Below are 18,071 nucleotides of genomic sequence, written 5' to 3' on the forward strand. Positions count from 1 at the left end.
TAATATGTGTCCAGAGAACCTGTTTAGCAAGCTACTGACACCGGAGCTGTATTTTTTAGCATTTAGTTTTTTTGTCAACAAATGCTAGCAACACTAGAAGTGTTGCTAATGTTGTGTACTCCCGCACTCCTTAATGTTACATTGTTGTGTGTGATATATGGCATCTATTACAATGGACAAAGTACAACAATGAATCTTGTTGAAATACTAGAAGAAGTCATTATGTTATAATGCATGCCATATGTTATGTTACCGCTTTCAAAAGTGGACCATTTTAACTTTTAATTAAGGTACTCAGCTCTAGGCCAAACCGTGATTGATACATTTATTGATTTCTGCAGCTTTGTCAATATTCTATACATGGGTTTAGCAGCGGCTAATTGTCTGTTATTGTCACTGGTGATATTGTTCAAGGGAGGATTAGAAAGAGTAGTCAATCAAAACAAACTCCAATAAAAAGGTGTTTATTTAGAGCTTCAGGTGGTATTTAAATGCTATTTTCACCCACTGCGAGTCCAAAGTCATCAACAGCAGGGTGCCAATAAAAGGTTAGGGAACAGAGACTGACAGCCATCTCAAAAATAGACTCCTTAAGTGATAAAAACAAAACAGGACTTTGCTAATACAGCAATCCCATCAAATGACCCTCTTCTACTGCAAGCGGTATTATGTATTGTTTACCAAATCTGCAGTTTTCAAACTCATTTCACGCTTAGATTACTTCAAGCTGCTCTGTTTGAGAGGAAGTCACAGCTGGATGGCCCTAACAGAAATGCTCGCTGGAATGCACTCGCTATCAGATAACACATCAAAAGAAGCAGTGGATGTCAAATACTTGATGTTTGCAGGATAAACAAATAGTTCATCCGTGCATGCATATTTATGAGCATGCCCTCTTGCCCTACATAGGGAACATCATGGCACCTTCCACTGAGAGCAGTGTACATACAGTAAGTGGGCGTTTCCTTAAAAGGGGCTTAAATACAAAAGAGGCAAAAGTTGAGGAAGTCAAACTGAGAGTGTGAAGTCCGAACCCCTCCTTAGCAGCAAGTTGCGCTGCAAGAAAGGAATGTCATGTGGACAGAGAGAGAGAGGAGGGTGTGACAGAGGACCAGCATTGTACAAGGTAGCGTATAGACAGGGAAAGCCTGTATTGCATTTATCAACACTTAATAGCCTTTGTTTTCAATATTTCTGTATTGAACAATAACATTAAAATAGTTGACTTTCATAATGAATGCATAATGTGCTACATATGCAACACAATTCTTACTTGTCACACAAGTGTAAAAAATGTTTACCAGTGTAAAAACAAAACACCCCACCTTAACAATGAACGTAGCAAACATGAACATTGTGCTTATTTGACTATTTTGATCACACACTGGTGGTGGTAATCTTCATCTGTAGTCTGATGGAAACATGGCTGCCAATTTGCATGTATGGTCTCTATGACCACCACTAAACATTCATAGGCAAAGTGGGTGAAGTGTCTTGCCCAGGGACACAAGGGAGCCAACCTTTCGGTGTCTCTTCAGCCAGTGCTGCCCTAACCATCAAAATAAAAATGAAACAGGTTCTAGTTGTGATGACCCCACCCTAAATCAACAAGAGCTTCAACATCTTCAAATAATGGTTTAAAAGCGAATGGCGTGAAACTCCCCAAGCAGACAAAGTTAGCATGTCAGTACATCAGCAATCAATCAACATCTGGCTATGTCAGTTAGCAGATTGACTTGTCAAGTGTTAACATGTTGACCTTTATCAGTGCTTATAAGCTGGTTGTTTGAGGTTTAACTCCTAAACCTCTCTGGCATTCAATGTTTAACTGTCAGGAGATTTGTTGGCTCATTCCGAGTTCATACGAAAACATTACAATAGGCCGCACTTCCTGTACAACTATTAGAATTTGGCCTGTGGTTTGACGACACACACACCACACGCAGTGATGTAGTGACTGATAAGAAGATGTGCATTTCTCTCTTTGCTTTTACAGTGTGTGCACATGAATCACAACCAGGAACTCTAGATGCCAAAGCCAATAGGATGTCAAAAAAGGCGACAAAGTCTTTCTAGTGCCTCCGTCAATATGCTTGTCTCGTAGATTAGCAAATACACATTTTGCAAGGTGGGTTACAATGTTTCTTCATTCATAATACATGGATCCCTTTTTCTATTATTGATCCACTCTGAAAAGATGCCCTGGGGTTCGATGCTCGCACTGTTTCAGATGGCATGCTTGAACAGTGGCGCCGCAGGGAGGTTTGGAAGGCATTCAAATGGGAACATAAGAAAGAGAGAAGTCTCTATATTGGAGATAGACTGCCTGCTGATGTGAGTGGAAGGATGGATGGTAGCAGAAAAACAGAGTGACTTGACATCCATATCACCTATTGTGAGTCTTCACAAAAACACTGCAGGTGTGATTATACGTTGACAGAGCATTCGTCATTGGTTGTTTTGTCAATGCAAACACAAATAAGTTTGACTACAAATCTGAACACTACTCTTAGAACCAATTGCGATTTCAGTACGGCCAAGCCAAGTCTTAGGCTAGTGGTGATTCTCTATCAACCAATCAACACACTTCTAGGCTTCACTTCCTGCTCCATGTGTAAAGTTCCTTAAGATGTCTTCTGTTTTGACTTGAATCAAGGACTCAAGCTCGGTACATGCAATGACTACGGGGGGGCTTTCGGTCATGGAGTGGTTCACACAGTTGGCCAAGGCTCAACTGCCAATTTAGCCTGGCATTGACTGGCATCAGTCCAATGTGTAGTCCACCTCTCGGCCCTACGTCCGAAGAGAATAAGCAGTACTAAGTGCATGTCATTCAATACCCGCCAATCCATAACATGTAGGGACCAGCGAGACCAGACAGCTTGTAGATGTTTTGATGGGCAGCAGGCGCCAGTAAGTGATTAGCGCTGAAGGGCAATACGCTCTGTGGGCGCTTCCTCCAGGCAGAGGCGGCATAGCGCTCTTCTGCAACATTTAGCCTGACTGGCAGAGGGAGTGGGAGGAGGAAGTCAGAGCGGGTGCAAGTGGGAGAGAGATAAACCAACTTCCTGAAGCTCATTACTGTATGAAATACAGTGTGTATGTGTGTGATCCATGTTGAGGAACAAAGTTCCTGCAGGGTCCTGCGACTATTCAACAGTTGATCGAAATTCTGCCATGCATAACATCACCTTCTCATTATGCTTCCAAGAGAACTACAAACAGGTATGATGAGAAATGAAGCCTTCACATGCTTAAAGCAGTTGTATGACCTTAAGCCTACATTGATGCATTGAAGTTTCCTCAGTGGCAAATGGGTCCATGCCGATGAAAATAGCCGCAATGTGCAACGTGCCTCCTATTTTCACACACACGCCTTTGCTGGTCTGCACAACGAGACGTCCATTGGAATAAAACCTCCTCATTGGAGGCCAAATGCATGAGAGACTCCAACCCTGCTGTGTAGTCTGTGTACATTTCCTTCAGCTGTTGTCCTCACTGACTCAGGCAGCGTCAGTGGCTCCACAGGGAGTGGATCAAGGACGTTGCATAAACCCAACTGGGGGTGTCATATCCATGAATGAAAACTGGGAAACCAATGCCATTTCTAGCTGTAAATAAGGTTTTAGAGTCTAAGAAAACATGTTTTGTGTTTCAGTGTATGCCTGCCAAGTAAGTCACTACTAAAATAACAATGATTCACAATGCTATTGTGTTGATATTGCCCAATATATTGGCTTCTGAGGTACTGCTATGGGCTGTTTATTATTACTACACATGATTTAGTTGAATGCGGAGTTAAAATAAATCAATTCCCAGACCAGCTACCTATTATAGGAGATACTTTCTTAGTGTTATAGGAATAAGTCTATGACTATTCTCCATTGCACTATGCTCCATTGCAAAGACAGACATTCAGTAGACACACCTGTATTTACACACAAGCACTTTGTGGATGCTATTTAAATAATCTCTACCACTCAGACAGGGAAGTATTGTAAGGTTTTTAGTCAAATCAAGGCTGCAGATTGTGGACCCTTATAGCCTGCAGTGAGGTGTTCTGCTGCCTGAGCTGGGCCGCTGATCCCAGCCAGACTCTGTACGGTCAGGCTGGCTATAAATAGCCGAACAATCAGCCATTCCCTGCAAAGTGTGTGTGTGTATGTCAGTGAGTGTGTGGTGTGTACTTTCTTCAAACAAGTCGGCCCAAACTAAGCATGGAGTCCAGCAGGTGCCCTCGTCCTTCAGTGCTGGGATCCAACAGCCAAGTAATGACTGATGCAGTCAAGTCATAAACATGTAGCAACCAAAAAAAAAGCCAATGTGAAATATTTGTGTTTAAAGCACACAGGAGGATTGCATGAGTAGATTATCCACAGTGATAATCTTTTGTTGTGGAAACGTCCCACTCACGCTGAGAATCCTGAGAAATCATAAAGTACTTTCTCCCACACTTCTAGGCTTTACTGGAAGCAGCACCTGACCGCAGTTCTTCTCCTGCATGAATAAACAATCAGATGTGCAAACCAGGAAACCATGAGTGTTCGGTGTACAACAATGGGTTGCTCTTAACATGAAGCTGCTGCCTTTTAAAAACAAAGAAACACACTTAAAGGGTTACCTATGATGCCGAATTGACTTTTTTATGTTATAATAATGTGTACCTAGAGCCTGTTTGTCACCACTAAACATTAAGAGTGTACTCCCCCACTCCTTCTGTCATCTATTACATGCTCATACCACTTTAACCCGATCCAAACAACACCAAAATCGCTGTTCTGTGCACGAAAAATATGGTTAATCAGCGACCATGTTGACAAGGATTTCCAGTTAATTGCTAAGATGCTACATTCCCAGTGTGACTTTCTTTAAACTTTAACATAGCATGCCTGCAGGAAAAAAAAGTCACAGGGTGTGTGTTGCCATATCCAAGAGGATGTTGATACTGATCAAGTGAGCCTTGTTGTTTTAATTGCATTCATTCTGCTCTATTTTGCCAGTATGAAGAGTTAGCGGCACCTCGGGGGAGCCAGGATGGACTGTTTTTCCTCAGGCTATATCTCTATTTAATCAGTATGGCAAAACAAGGGAAATGACATTTGATTTCCACATGACTACGTAGAACAGAAGGCAGAAAGTCAGTTGCTATGATACAGTTGGCATGCGAGTCCTCAATGTGGGGATACCACCTTTAAACAGTGGATCTTTACTAAATGGCTTAACACTCTGGCAGGCATCTACTGTCAAGCACTCCACTATCTCCTCTCAAGTGTTTATTACAGCTTGCTTCTGAGAAAAGCAAGCATCAGTGCTCAGACTCCAGAAGAACAGTGTCAACAAAACCGCAGTTTTGGAAGATAACTTGTCATCAGTTGAGGCAAAATGAGCAAAACGTGAAACGTTCTGACAGGTGGGCCGTGCGGACAGCAGCTTGGGATTGAAACTGCTCGTATGCCAAAGATAGAACCCTGTTGAAATTTCATCAACTGGTGCAACTTTATCGGCGAGTCGTCATGGCAAATATCACGTAAGAATGACAAAGACGCCTGTTGTGCTTCAGGAGCGTTTCACTGCAGGGTCAGAGTTTTAATTGGGACTGTAGCACAGACGCCGTGTGTGTTTTGGGGGGTGGGGGCTTTTTCAAAAGGCAGTTTTGGACTCCTGCAGTTTTTACCATCCAAAATCATTACAGTGATTCCTCATTTACCGTGCTTAATTGGTTTCAGAATGGACCGTGATAAGCGAATTAACCTATTTATGACCTTCTAAATACAATTGATGACATTTTTAGAGCCCTCTAGATCTGAAATGACACCCCATAGTCACCTTTACACCGTAATACCCGATATACTGTAGTTGACATAATAAGAGTATATACTGGAAGCTATTTAAGACATAAATAAGGCATGTGCTGCTGTAAATGTCTTCTGATTAGGGATGAACAGGAAGTGATGTCAGGGGGTTCAGAGTTGGTTTTCAGTTTAATCTGGACACAACACAAGACCATATTTTAATTAATTTTTATTTAGTTTTACTATTTTTGATTGCACAACCTGCAATCAAAGCCTGTTGTTCCGTCAAACGAGTCTGGTGCTTGTGTGTCTCACCGAAAATAACGTAAAATAACTGACACCAAGTGACCAATGTAGAATACCACATATCCTCAAAGTCTTTGAATGCGTCTTTTGAATGCCTTATATTAGTATTTTTCGTTCATTTAGACATTTTTATGCTTGAAAATGCATAACGTTCAAGCCTTAAGCTCATTGATTGGCTCTGCCGTTTCTTCTTCATGTGTGATTGGACGTCCTGCTGTCACTTCATTGGCACTTGGATTTGCAATTACTTAGGTGTTTTTTCCGTGTTCATGTTCTGCCTGGGATATGTTATTTGGATGGATTTTAATATCAGTTCATTTACAATAACAATACAAGAATCTGTGGCTATGTGCGTATTTGTGTACATGAATTTGGTTGTAAAAGCAGTTTCAGTGCCTATAGTCTGGTTTTGTGAAAAAGTGCAGAGAAGCATGAGTAAGGCTCTGTCACAGCACAATTAAAGATGGTACAATATTATAGCAGGGGTCCAAATTAACCAATAGACAAAATATATGGGTGCAGCAATGCCGTGACATCGTGAGCGTCTTACAAATTGGACAATTGCAGGTTTGACCCGCCACACAGCTATTGAAGCACTTGTATATTTAACCCTCAGTTGCAGCAAAAGCTGTCATTATCAGGAGGTTTCTCACTGACGGTAAGGTTTTAAGAAGCAGGAGAAAAGAAATGAGTCCGTCCTTAAGCCTTATTATCTGAGCTGATAGGCTCTATCAGCTAATATTGTTCACATACTTCCCAAATCAAATGGGATGCCAGAATGCAAGTGTATCTGTTTCCATTTCCCGTAGCTGCGATGTGCTTGAGGAGAATCAATGTGAGATGCCCCTGAGGTGTGGACACTGACAATCAGTTGAAAACACAGTGGCTACATTTCCACATGACAGTGCAGGTCGCAGCTACGGTTGATCAATACTCTGACGGACTATTAACTGGAGCTGGAAAAAAGCTGGGTGCACACGTCAAGAGTCTATCTGCTCCCGAGGGGGTCAGTCGGCACCGATTGGTCTCAAAAGATGTTGACCGAGGTACAAGAGACGGTGCACAGTCCCGCTGATAAAATATGCGCGTCCTCTCATTCAGATTGGATGCAATGTCATCAGTGCCTTGGACACAGCTGCTGTGCTCCTATCATAGCAGAGCGCTCCTGTCATATACATATGATCTTTGACCAAACAGAAGAATGCTCCTCTCATATGGACCGCGCTCCTGTTATAAAAACAATCTTTGACTAGCGTTTCGCAGTAGATCCTGAATGACACCAGAGACCTCTTGTCATATAGATGATCTTTGACTGCTGTTTACAGTATATCCCCAAAAGCAATGAGAATATTAGCTAAGGCTTCAGACAGGACTGGCTCCTCCCACTGGGCGGATTCTTCCTCTTCATCATCATTTGTGGTTGATATTTAACACTCGCAACCATCAAGACTCATTAATCAGATGATGCTACAGTCCTCCGGAGAACTACTCAAGACCTGTGTTGTCAAGCACCCTAACGGCATTCCGTACTTCCCCGTGAGGAATCACACATACTGTACTTGCACCATAATAATAAAGGCGGCAGCCAGCGGCACTCCATTAGCAAGAACCGTGGGGGAAAGAAATCAATTGGACATATAAGACTCCCCGGAGAATAGACAATTAAAATCAGAGGAGGGTTGAAGAATCTTTGACTGGACTCTGGGGTTTTAAAATAGAATCAGTAGTCCCAAGTCAGGTACTTTAGGGACAGGAATAATAATTTTTCACCAAATGGTAGAGTTGCAGAGCTGGCATGGGTTTCTATCATAACGACCCAGTATTAGGCCGTCCTTTTCCCTAGAAATAAAAAAAATACAGATCATCTTGTACTCTGAGACTACTGAATTATACACAGGAAAAGCATCCATGTAGATCTCCTGTTCATGTACGACAAGAAAGAATGCCAGAAGGCTGCACAGGTTCAACTAATTCAAGTGCACAAGAAGCACCTAATAATAGTAATGGTCTGGATCCAGGGTCCACATCCAGACCATGGCTATATGTTCAGGACTAATAGAAGAGGAAGGTGCACACAATAACTTTGCTGGACCATAATTGTCCTACAAAAGGCGCAAAGAAATTATTAGATCATGTAGCACAAGACAAACAAAGCTAGTAAGTACACACGGGCTAGCTCCCCTGCCTCTCCCCAATGGAACAAAATGTCTGCTCACTCAGTTCATTCCGCTATAGAACCAACACGCCCATGTGCTGAGGCAGATGCACAGAGTGAACTCTCTTGTCATCCAGCCTGTTTGGCAAAGAGACAGGAGGAAAACAAAAAATCCATGCATATGTCAATATATCGAGGCCGGCAAAATTATAGAATTAGTTTTTCTTTATTGTGTGTTGAATTTAGTTATTAATTGCCTTCAACGTGATACAGAGTTTTTCTACAGTTTTTCTCCAAATGAATGTCAATAAAACAACAGAGGTACTGTTCAACAGTAAACACCTTCACATATCTGTATCTGTACATCAGTATAATTCCACCATTACTTGTTATGCCAATATCAGCATCCCTACAGTCAAGGATTCAACACTAGCTTGTGACACTACACTACAGTGTGTTTGTTCATCGAAACAATAAGGTGCTCACTTCAAGAAATGTCAGTGGACGTGTGCTTCAGAAGAAGCGGATGCGTAAGCGGCAAAATGTCAAGGATTTTTCTGGAATGAACACTGTCGGGTCAATGTCATCAAGAGCAGCGACTCAGTCAAGGTTTATGACGAGCAGATGAAGTCAGCCAACGATGTTACGAGGTAGCTTGAAATGAGGATGTGTGACTTTGAGCCAGTACTTCATAACCGTGCACACAGAAGTCTTATTTAAAAGGGGACCTATCATGCTTTTTCCACTTTTCTGACCTATAAAGTTAGAATGTATTCTTGTGTTAAATGATGCCAACGTTTCAGATGATGAGGTTTGTGTATTTGGAAATGATCCCTGAAAGAAGTTTGGAATGACTCAAAATGCTCAGTTCCAGAGGGCGTTGCAAAACTGTTCTTTTGTGATGTCACAGGGCTTCCTTATGGGTGTGGCTGTAGGCGCAATGCACCCTCTGCTCTCCCCCTAGCTCGGCTCCTCTTGTACGAGAAAGCCATATTTGTTCACAATTGCTAAATACACCACCATCAAGCACAAGTGGTTGGAGTTCCTGATTCCCTACCAGTAAAAAAAAATGCATTTTAATTTGTCAACGGCATTTCACACTGGACAGTTTCATGAACATGGCCAGTATGCAGCTGGATTAGCCAAAGAACTTGCTGAAGTCCGACACCTTTCCAGTGTTGCTTGGCCATGTGGAAGAGTCAGAAGTCTAAGCATAACAATTTATCAATGTCCTAACTGTGTTTATTTAGTTTAAGTCATGGATCAAAAGCGCTTGTCTGTGTAGCATTATAGAGTGTGCATAGTAAAGGGAGCTGGGTTGCTAATAGCCGTTTCCCACAACAATTAGCGTCTCTACTTGAGTTTTTTTAAACACTGGTAGTCCCGTAAAAATGTGTAATGACCACATTAGACATTACCAATACTGTAAAAAAACGAAAACTGAAATGTTACTTAACGTTGAGAGACTTGAATCGCTTTTCCTGAGAAACTTTGGACTGTCTAGTCTTGACTTCGGGATCGGATTTGGGATCCAAAACATATGACTGTATGTTAACAGCGGATATTCTAAAAGATAAATCACAATTTATTATAAACTCCTACAAAGTTGAGTTAGCTCGCAGCTAGTGCAAACACTCTCCAACCACAGTGGAGTGGGCTTGCCTGGAATACATTAAAAAAAAGTTTTTGCAGGAGGCACAGATGCACAGGTGCAGATTCTGGAAGAACTAGAAAGCTTTCTGTGCTGGTGATGTGTGTAGCTATTCTATAGAAGTCCACAATTAAATACAAAGGGCAGAAAAATAAGCATAATAGGTCCCCTTTAAATAAGAAGGAGTGGCATCAGACAGAAGCGGTGTCGCTGGTACAGTAAAGCGAGCTGCCAAAGTTCAGATTTCACACTCCCATTATAGCACAGAAAGCTCCGCATGGGAGCCCCTACTGTCAACACAACACACAGACACACACACAGTAACAATCAGTGGACCACACGTGTATCATAATAGCAGGATTGATCCAAGCACTGCTGGAACAGACATGTGATGAGCGGGAGCTGTAGCAGCACTGTGGGGGGGTGTGACATCCGGTGACTTCCCCCATGTTGCGTTTAATAAGATTGTTGGGAGGGGGGGGTCACTTGAGAGATTCGTGAGGATATGCGTCTCTCTGAGTTGCAAAGTATAAAAGATGTAGAAATCTTGCATCACACGACAAATACTAGTATCGCTGTTCCATTGTATAGTACCAACTCGGCTCTTCTTGGCTCAATTTGAGGTTTTTGAGGGCCTAGCCACACTAAAGGAGACACATTTTTTCCAAGAGGCGCTTGAGGGCAGGAAGAAAAAGGAGCATTGCAGCAAAGTGGCAACTGTTAAGTATTTCCTTTGTCATTTCTAGTCTCAAATTTATCCTCAAACATTACAGTGATGCATTTTTTGGTCACACAGTCCCAGCTGACCATGTTGTAGTACTTCAGTTGTAGTACTATTGCTTTTGACAATAGCCAAGCCAGTAAGTACTGTATTGTGCAAAAAAGTCACATGAGAAACAATTTGCTTTGTTTTGTTTAGATGGGTTGGTGTTAAAAAAAAAAAAAAAGAAAACATGGACCTGTCATCCTTTTGGTTTGGGCACCCCTACATAAAAAGGCCCCAAACAAGAGAAAAATTATATAATTTCACTCAATTGAGAGAAAATCAACTCAAACTTTTCTTTTCTGACCCACCATGAGCTACATGAACTCACCCCATGAATACACCAAACAGGACAATTTAGACAAAAAGGCTTCGCTGGACGTCTTAAAATAGAGCGTGCCAGTCTGCTAACTATCTAATAGGCTAATCTAGCATGATACTGCTGTTAAAATGTGAGTGTAATATTAGGACTGTAGCTATGCTACTGTTGCTAATGTTTGTGTCCTCCTGTCGCACTACTTGATGTTACATTGTTGTTTATAATTATAAATCAGGCTGTTTCATCATTTGACTCATATTATTAGTCAAAAAATACACATATATCAACAAATTTGACATATTTTTCGCTTAACTTAAGCATTTTCCAGCATTGCTACAACAAGGCATTCAGAAAATGCTTTGAAAGACATGCTGTGCTGTGTAGTATTCTACATTGGTCACTAGGTGTCAGTCATGTTACATTCATGAGACAATAGCCACCACAGGAAGTACTAGTATTATTTTATTTATTTTTATTATTATTTTAGTACTTTATTATTTATTATTATACGGGAGCCAGGTAACAACATTTCGTTGGCAATTTCACTGCTGTGTTATTGTGCAATGACAATAAAGAAAGTCTATCTATCTATCTATCTATCTATTCTAGTATCCAGAAATAGGAGCTCTCTAAATTATTTCCCTTATTATGTCTACTATATTGGGTAATATGAGTGTAAAGGTGACTGTAGGGGTGTTATGTCATATGTAGAGGTCTCTAATAACTTCAAAAAAACATATTTAGAAGGGCGTGGGCAGCTTTTCTGTACTTTCACTACAATAATATTTGTTTCATAAATTCACTCATCATGGAAGTTCCAGCAGCATGACTAGATTTTGCCCAATAAACCCTCAGAGATGTATTTTTTGCTGAAACACAGCATAATATGGGACCTTTCATTTGTGCAACTCAGGAATAAGTAATGTCACCCTACTAAATGACACAAAACGTTTTCATTCATTTGTTATGTATCACCTTGCAGGGAATACAAGTGGCGGTGGGGCGCCAAGTGAATATTTAAGTGTAATATAACTAGTTAATTGTGATTATAGTGGCAAGCAGCTGAGAGTCTGAATGGGAGGGAGGGGGTGCTCTACAAATAGGCTGTGTGCAGCAGACAAAAGGCATTACTGGTAGAAAGCAAAGCCATGTTAAAAGATGACACGTTAACCGTCCCTGTTGAGCAGTATCCTCACAACTGGCCTGTGCTAACGTTTACCCAAGGTTAGCGTTGCGCATCAGCACCATCCCGTTAGCCTAACGTACACAACACAGCTAACAAACGGCTTCATAATGAGAAGTCCCGGCTACATTTTTCCCACCGCAAAATGACCAAAATGAAGCATCCTGTGTCGTACCTGGTCGACGGGGAGGTTGATGATTTCGCTGATGGGTTGCAGCAGAGTGGATCCGGTGCATGATGCCGTGCTACGGGTAGCCATGCTTGGGGATGGTGGAAGTATAAAATCCTTTTCTCTCCTTCCTCCTCCTCCCCCCGGGTTCGCTTCACTCCCGTCGGCTGCCGCGATGATAAATACACGGCCGCCACCGGTGTTGCTGCTGCATTGGGCTGGGCGCTTGTCATCCAGGGCACACGTCCAAACAAAGAGCAATGGAGTGAAGCGAGAGAAACAACGCCCTCGACTTTGCTTTTCGCCAAAACAATGCAATATTACTTTCGTATTCGATGATGATTTCGTCATTCGACAGTGTCAAATATCAGGTTTCTGTCACTGATTGTGCCATTCACCAAAAGCGATACAACTCGCATCCGTGTTTAAATGACAATATGTATTTGTCAATAATACAGTAACTTCTCACTCGTCTTACCACTAACCAGCTACTAGCTATCTGCTACATGTATTTAAACCGCATTTTTATTTTCCCCCACACCATTATTAGATAATACATAACAATAAACATTAACTGGGTGGTGAACTATCTTGACAGAAGTGCATCTTTGGCGGTAAAACGCTGAGCTTCCAGAGGCGTAGAGCTTCCAGTGGTTTGGAGAAAGTGAAATCACATCAGCCAATCGTATTTGAGGAAAGAGGGAAGAGGCGCTTGACTTACAGGTCTCAGGACAAATCAGATTACAGTCCCAAATGGACTGAAAAAAGACCCGCCCACATTCCTCGGGTACTTGTCGAATTGTGACGTAAAAAGATGGTGTTAGTGGACAATAAATAATAGAATGACTAGTAATTGAGATGATTGGTTGTGTTACCAAAATACATTTGTGTTAAACTATTATTGGCATTATTATGAATATGAATAGAGTTGTAGTAATATGGTTGTTTTTTTGTTTGTGGGAGACTTTTATCATTAATTATTATATCTTCGTATATTTATTACAAGGATTAATACAAAGCTGGCGTGTGAAATCAATCCATTAGATTGACTAAACGTTTTAATACACTTTTTATTAATTGACTCACAACACCACCTCGTGGTGGAGTTACGTATAACATGTATGCTGTACTGGGTAGAAAATAAACAATTCCATACAGTTGAGGGGATTATAAATCCACTTCAAATATTTATGATTTCACAAATGAATTAATGATTTAGAAATAAAAATCATGGATTTTCTACCTTGTCACAGTTTTTAACCTGACCTTGTAACAATTTAAATTGTTTTTTTTTCAAGGTTGTGTAGCTGTTTATTGCCAGTAGAGGGCAGCACTTTCAAAACAATGAGCTTCATTGGGTACGTTTTAAGTGTATTGATTTATACAATGACACATCAACGTACGTCATTACTGCTCCCAGAAACCAAAGATTTATAATTTATTCCAGTTTCATTTCCCATTTTAAGAGACCCAAAGACAAATAATGACAAGTGATGTTATTTTACACATACTGTACATACATATAGTCCAGCCAGAAGTTCTCCACGACGCCACAGTGCATTAAGACCGCCCGCTTGTGTACATTTAAATATCAACACACACACATATAAATCTATGTACACATATAAAGAGTCAATCTTCCTGTTTCCAGTGAGTTCACAACAAACACCATGTAGGTTTAGGTGCAATTGTCACAAAGGCTCTCATGGTGTCAGGTTAAATGCGTAAATATTAAGATATTAACATTCACTTTGCATTCAAATGCTCTGCGACATCCAACTACTTTACAGTGAATGCTTATTTTTTTAAATGCAACTAACACTTTTCTCAAGACAATGAAACAATTCTTTAAATTCATTTTAAGTTGTTGATTTTTTTTGTAGCTGAAAGAAACAAAATAAAATAACTTTTAACTATATTTATCCTTGAGTTTGACAGGAGAAAATGGAAGATGTTTCACGTTTAGCACCATTATAAAATATCCTAGTAACAAAAAAAAAATTCAGTGGTGTGACCCCAAATTGGGGGTCATTTCTTTTGCGTTTGTATTATTTCTAATGAATTATGTGTAGTATATTTCAATGTGATGGTTTGGTGAAGCCACAGAGGCCTCACAGCTAGGAGAGCAGGGTTTAATTCCCCCGCTCAGGCATCTCTGTGTGGAGTTTGCATGTTCTCTCCGTGTGTGTGTTGGTTTTCTCCTGGTACTCCGATTTCCTCCCACATTCCAAAAACATGCTAGGTTAATTGGCGACTCCAAATTGTCCATAGGTATGAATGTGAGTGTGAATGGTTGTTTGTCTATATGTGCCCTGTGATTGGCTGGCCACCAGTCCAGGGTGTACACTGCCTCTCACCCAAAGACAGCTGGGATAGAGTCCAGCATACCCGCAACCCTAGTGAGGATAAGCGGATGGATGGATGGTTTTGTGAAGCAAGTTTGAGTCCCAGTCAGGAACAAAAATGTGTAATTTGTAACGTGAAGAAAATGTTTGGAATCCCAATCAACTGCTTTCCTTAGAACGTCTTCAAAATGACGAAAACATTTAAACTTGTGAAATAAATCCAACTTCTAACAGTGTTTTGTGTCATTTTCAGCTAAAAGAGACATTTCCGCTTAATAAAAATGCACTTTAAGTCTGCATTTAGCAGTATATTTGTACAAATCTGTGATAGACAACTCCTACTCCCTTATAACAAGGCATGTGACATGTGAAGCCATCTATAGCGCACACACACACACACACACACACACTATAAAGCCTCATCATTTGACATGAAATAAGAAGAGAAGAAGAACAGGTATGTTGCTGCATGTGACAAACACACCAAAACACAATTTGCTCCGCTGCTAACATCATCTACAAGCCTCATGTTGCGCCGCTTATGCTCATTCACAGTTCAAAATAATAAGTGAAGAAGATGAGGAGGAGGAGGAGGAATTGAGGACTGTACAACCTTCATCATGTGTGACAGAGCAGCGAGGAAAGTGCATTTCTAGTGAGAGATCAACGGCTACAATCAGGCGTTTGAAAACAAATAAACAGCAAGCATTTAGAAACACGCTGAGCGTATCCCACACCAGAGGGGGATGCTCAGATTGTTGCCATGACAACCAGGCTGCGATGACGGTGCTGAAGGGCAAGCTCCTGGGGCTGTCAATCCACAATGAAGTGTACAAAAGTGACTGGGAAAGCTCCTCGTCTCATTGGATCTCCTTCAATGTGGCCCAGCTGGAAGACAGGAAGATGGGCGCATCAGTCGAGACCAGACCTCTACCTAAGGCCAACGGTACATTTTCAAGTATTACTGTATCTATATGTTTTTCATGTGTTATGTGTGTGACTTAATTTAGATCCGACCTTCACTAAAAACTCCACTTAGTGTACCGATCAGTCTTGGACTCGAACTGGTAGGACCCCTGTATCTAAATATCCACTATAAGCACCAAAAAACACTTTTTATACAAATGTTGAATTCCAGACATACCCATAAAAGGCCACTAGATGGCAGTGATGCTCTGCAAACAACTTCAGCAATTAATCCAATCTAATCCACTTTATTTATATAGCACATTTTATAAACAGAGTTTCCAAAGTGCTGCACAGACTAGTAAAATTAAAAAGTAATAATCCAAAACTAAAAGATCATTTAAGAAGTAAAATAGTAAAATAGATATTAAAATATTAATTAATTAATATATTATTATATTATATATATTAATTAACAAGAAATAAAGCAATAAAGTATAAAAAATAAAACCAATTAGAATAAAAACGAAGAACTAAAAAACACAGGACCATACGACTCACTCCGAGTTAAAAGCCAGAGAATAAAAGTGGCTTTTAAGACGAGACTTAAAGCTTTGGATGTTGGGGGCCTTTTGAGAGGAGAGAGTTCCATAGTTTGGGGCCAACCACAGAAAAGGCTCGGTCCCCCCTGGTCTTAAGTCTCGTCTTACGCACCACAAGTTGGAGCTGGCCCTCGGACCTCAGTGACCGTGCTGGAGAGTACATTTGGATGAGGTCCGAGATGTATTTGGGGGCCAGCCCATTCAACGCCTTAAAAACTAACAATAAAATCTTAAAATCAATACAAGCATAATCCTGCTTCCTTACACTATACAAGTATAGACAAACTAAATGCTAACACACACACACACACACACACACTAGAAGAAGCGGCTACAAGAGGTTTTTGGTGAATACACAATATATCTATGTTCATTTACTAAGTGAGATGTATGACAACACAACACTAAATCTATCTGACTAGAATACAGTCAACAATACTCTGTGTTACCTTGACAGTGAAGGCAACAGTGAAAAGCTCCATTTAGTCATTTTTAACATCTCCTATACCTGGAAATAAAAACAACTAGGAGATGTTTCTGCAGAAGCACACGAAAACAAACGACTCATACAGGAAATTTGGGAGGTCAGCGGTGACAGCGGGACTTTAAGGGGGGGGGACGTAGAGGACTAAATTCAGAGACTGCCCCACACAAGGGGCTTCTCAGAGGAAGCAGGCAGGGGGGTAAAAAGAGGGGTGAGGAAGAAGAAGGGAACTTTTTATTGTGTGTGTGTGATATGGTGTGAGATCATGGCTTTTTGCTAGCGTTACCATGGATACCGGTGTGCACTGACACAAGGTGGGTTGTCTGAGGCTAATCTGAGGCTTAACTAGGCTGCAATAATGAATGAAAATACTGTAATAAGCATTGTACTTCCTTATTAAGAGTTACGTGGTGCCCTTGAACTCATCCTCATGTTAGCAACGCCAATTTTGTCAATTATGGAATTATGATTATTTAGACCACAAATGTTAGGCATTCCTGTGAATGGACCTTGCGTGAGTGTGGGGACGTATGAGGGAGTTTCCAAAAATGGACGAAGAGGCGTCTGTTGATGTGTTCAGGTTAGAATAAAGTTCTGTCAGATTCTGTGTGACTGTAGAGACGCTACAATGTGCCTCAAAACAGAGACATGTCGGATACTGACCCACCACTCCTGGTCCTCCTCCCCGTCCACCACAATGACCTCGCCCTCAGAGAAGGTCAGTTCGTCGGGGTTGTCTGCCACACAGTTGTAGATGGCTTTCACTCGCTTTGGCCTGTGTTTCTAAAAATATCGAAATTTCATAACATGAAAAAAAAAACTTTAAGAACTCTTATATGACAATGAAGGCTTAACTCACCGGGTAGGCCTTCCTCAACTGGGGGGCTGGAGGTAGAGACTGACCTATGGAGTTCCGGGGGCAACCTGGCACGGCCTTAGCTGGACCAGGAAAAGGAAACGACATCACAAAGACAACAAAGTTTGCACGCTTCCCCATCAGAAAAACAGGAATGTACAGATTGGGAAACTTTTTAATCTGCCTGCACAGTTTGCACGTCTTCCTGCAAACACGAGGCCTTGTCCTTTTATCAGTTGACTCACTTGGCCGCTCGATAGATTCTGTCCGATTTAGTGGTCCTCGGGTGAAGCCTTTATCATTGCTGGAAAACATGGAAAAACATGTGCTAGAATGCAGAGCGGGAAGTGAAAAGACATGACATCAGCTAGTTCCTTTTTTACCTCAACATACACTTCGTTTGGTATACCCGCTAATACCTGCTAATCTGCTAAGTAACAACAGTACCTAATTAACAAACTACCTCAGATACTGTAACTAGGACATCACACAAAACCTAATTAATTAACCATTAATTAATTTGAGGGCGGCACGGCGGTC

At 41.1% G+C, this 18,071-nt stretch overlaps 2 protein-coding genes across 7 annotated transcripts in view; both read right to left on the bottom strand.

Annotated features, from left to right (window-relative positions):
• mboat2a (membrane bound O-acyltransferase domain containing 2a) overlaps nt 1–12,768 on the bottom strand; it is a 41,492-nt gene extending 28,724 nt beyond the window's left edge. Inside the window, exon 1 of one of the 4 annotated variants that reach the window (XM_058090400.1) lies at nt 12,345–12,768. In XM_058090400.1, the coding sequence (XP_057946383.1) occupies nt 12,345–12,571 (227 nt within the window). In that variant the 5' untranslated portion in view covers nt 12,572–12,768. The remainder of the gene's footprint in view (nt 1–12,344) is intronic. The other 3 variants (XM_058090401.1, XM_058090399.1, XM_058090402.1) reach the window with 3 other exon arrangements.
• Nucleotides 12,769–13,265: 497 nt separating this feature from the next.
• Nucleotides 13,266–18,071, bottom strand: part of asap2a (ArfGAP with SH3 domain, ankyrin repeat and PH domain 2a) — a 46,395-nt gene continuing 41,589 nt past the window's right edge. Inside the window, exons 26-30 of one of the 3 annotated variants that reach the window (XR_009132370.1) lie at nt 17,777–17,835; nt 17,535–17,614; nt 17,339–17,458; nt 16,641–16,699; nt 13,266–15,571 (exon numbers count right to left, since the gene is read on the bottom strand). Coding sequence is in view for 2 of the 3 variants with exons in the window: in XM_058090397.1 (XP_057946380.1) it covers nt 15,497–15,571; nt 17,339–17,458; nt 17,535–17,614; nt 17,777–17,835 (334 nt within the window). In the remaining variant the exon portion in view is untranslated. The remainder of the gene's footprint in view (nt 15,572–16,640; nt 16,700–17,338; nt 17,459–17,534; nt 17,615–17,776; nt 17,836–18,071) is intronic. The other 2 variants (XM_058090397.1, XM_058090398.1) reach the window with 2 other exon arrangements.

Source organism: Doryrhamphus excisus, chromosome 13, assembly GCF_030265055.1.
Source record: "Doryrhamphus excisus isolate RoL2022-K1 chromosome 13, RoL_Dexc_1.0, whole genome shotgun sequence".
Taxonomy (NCBI): domain Eukaryota; kingdom Metazoa; phylum Chordata; class Actinopteri; order Syngnathiformes; family Syngnathidae; genus Doryrhamphus; species Doryrhamphus excisus.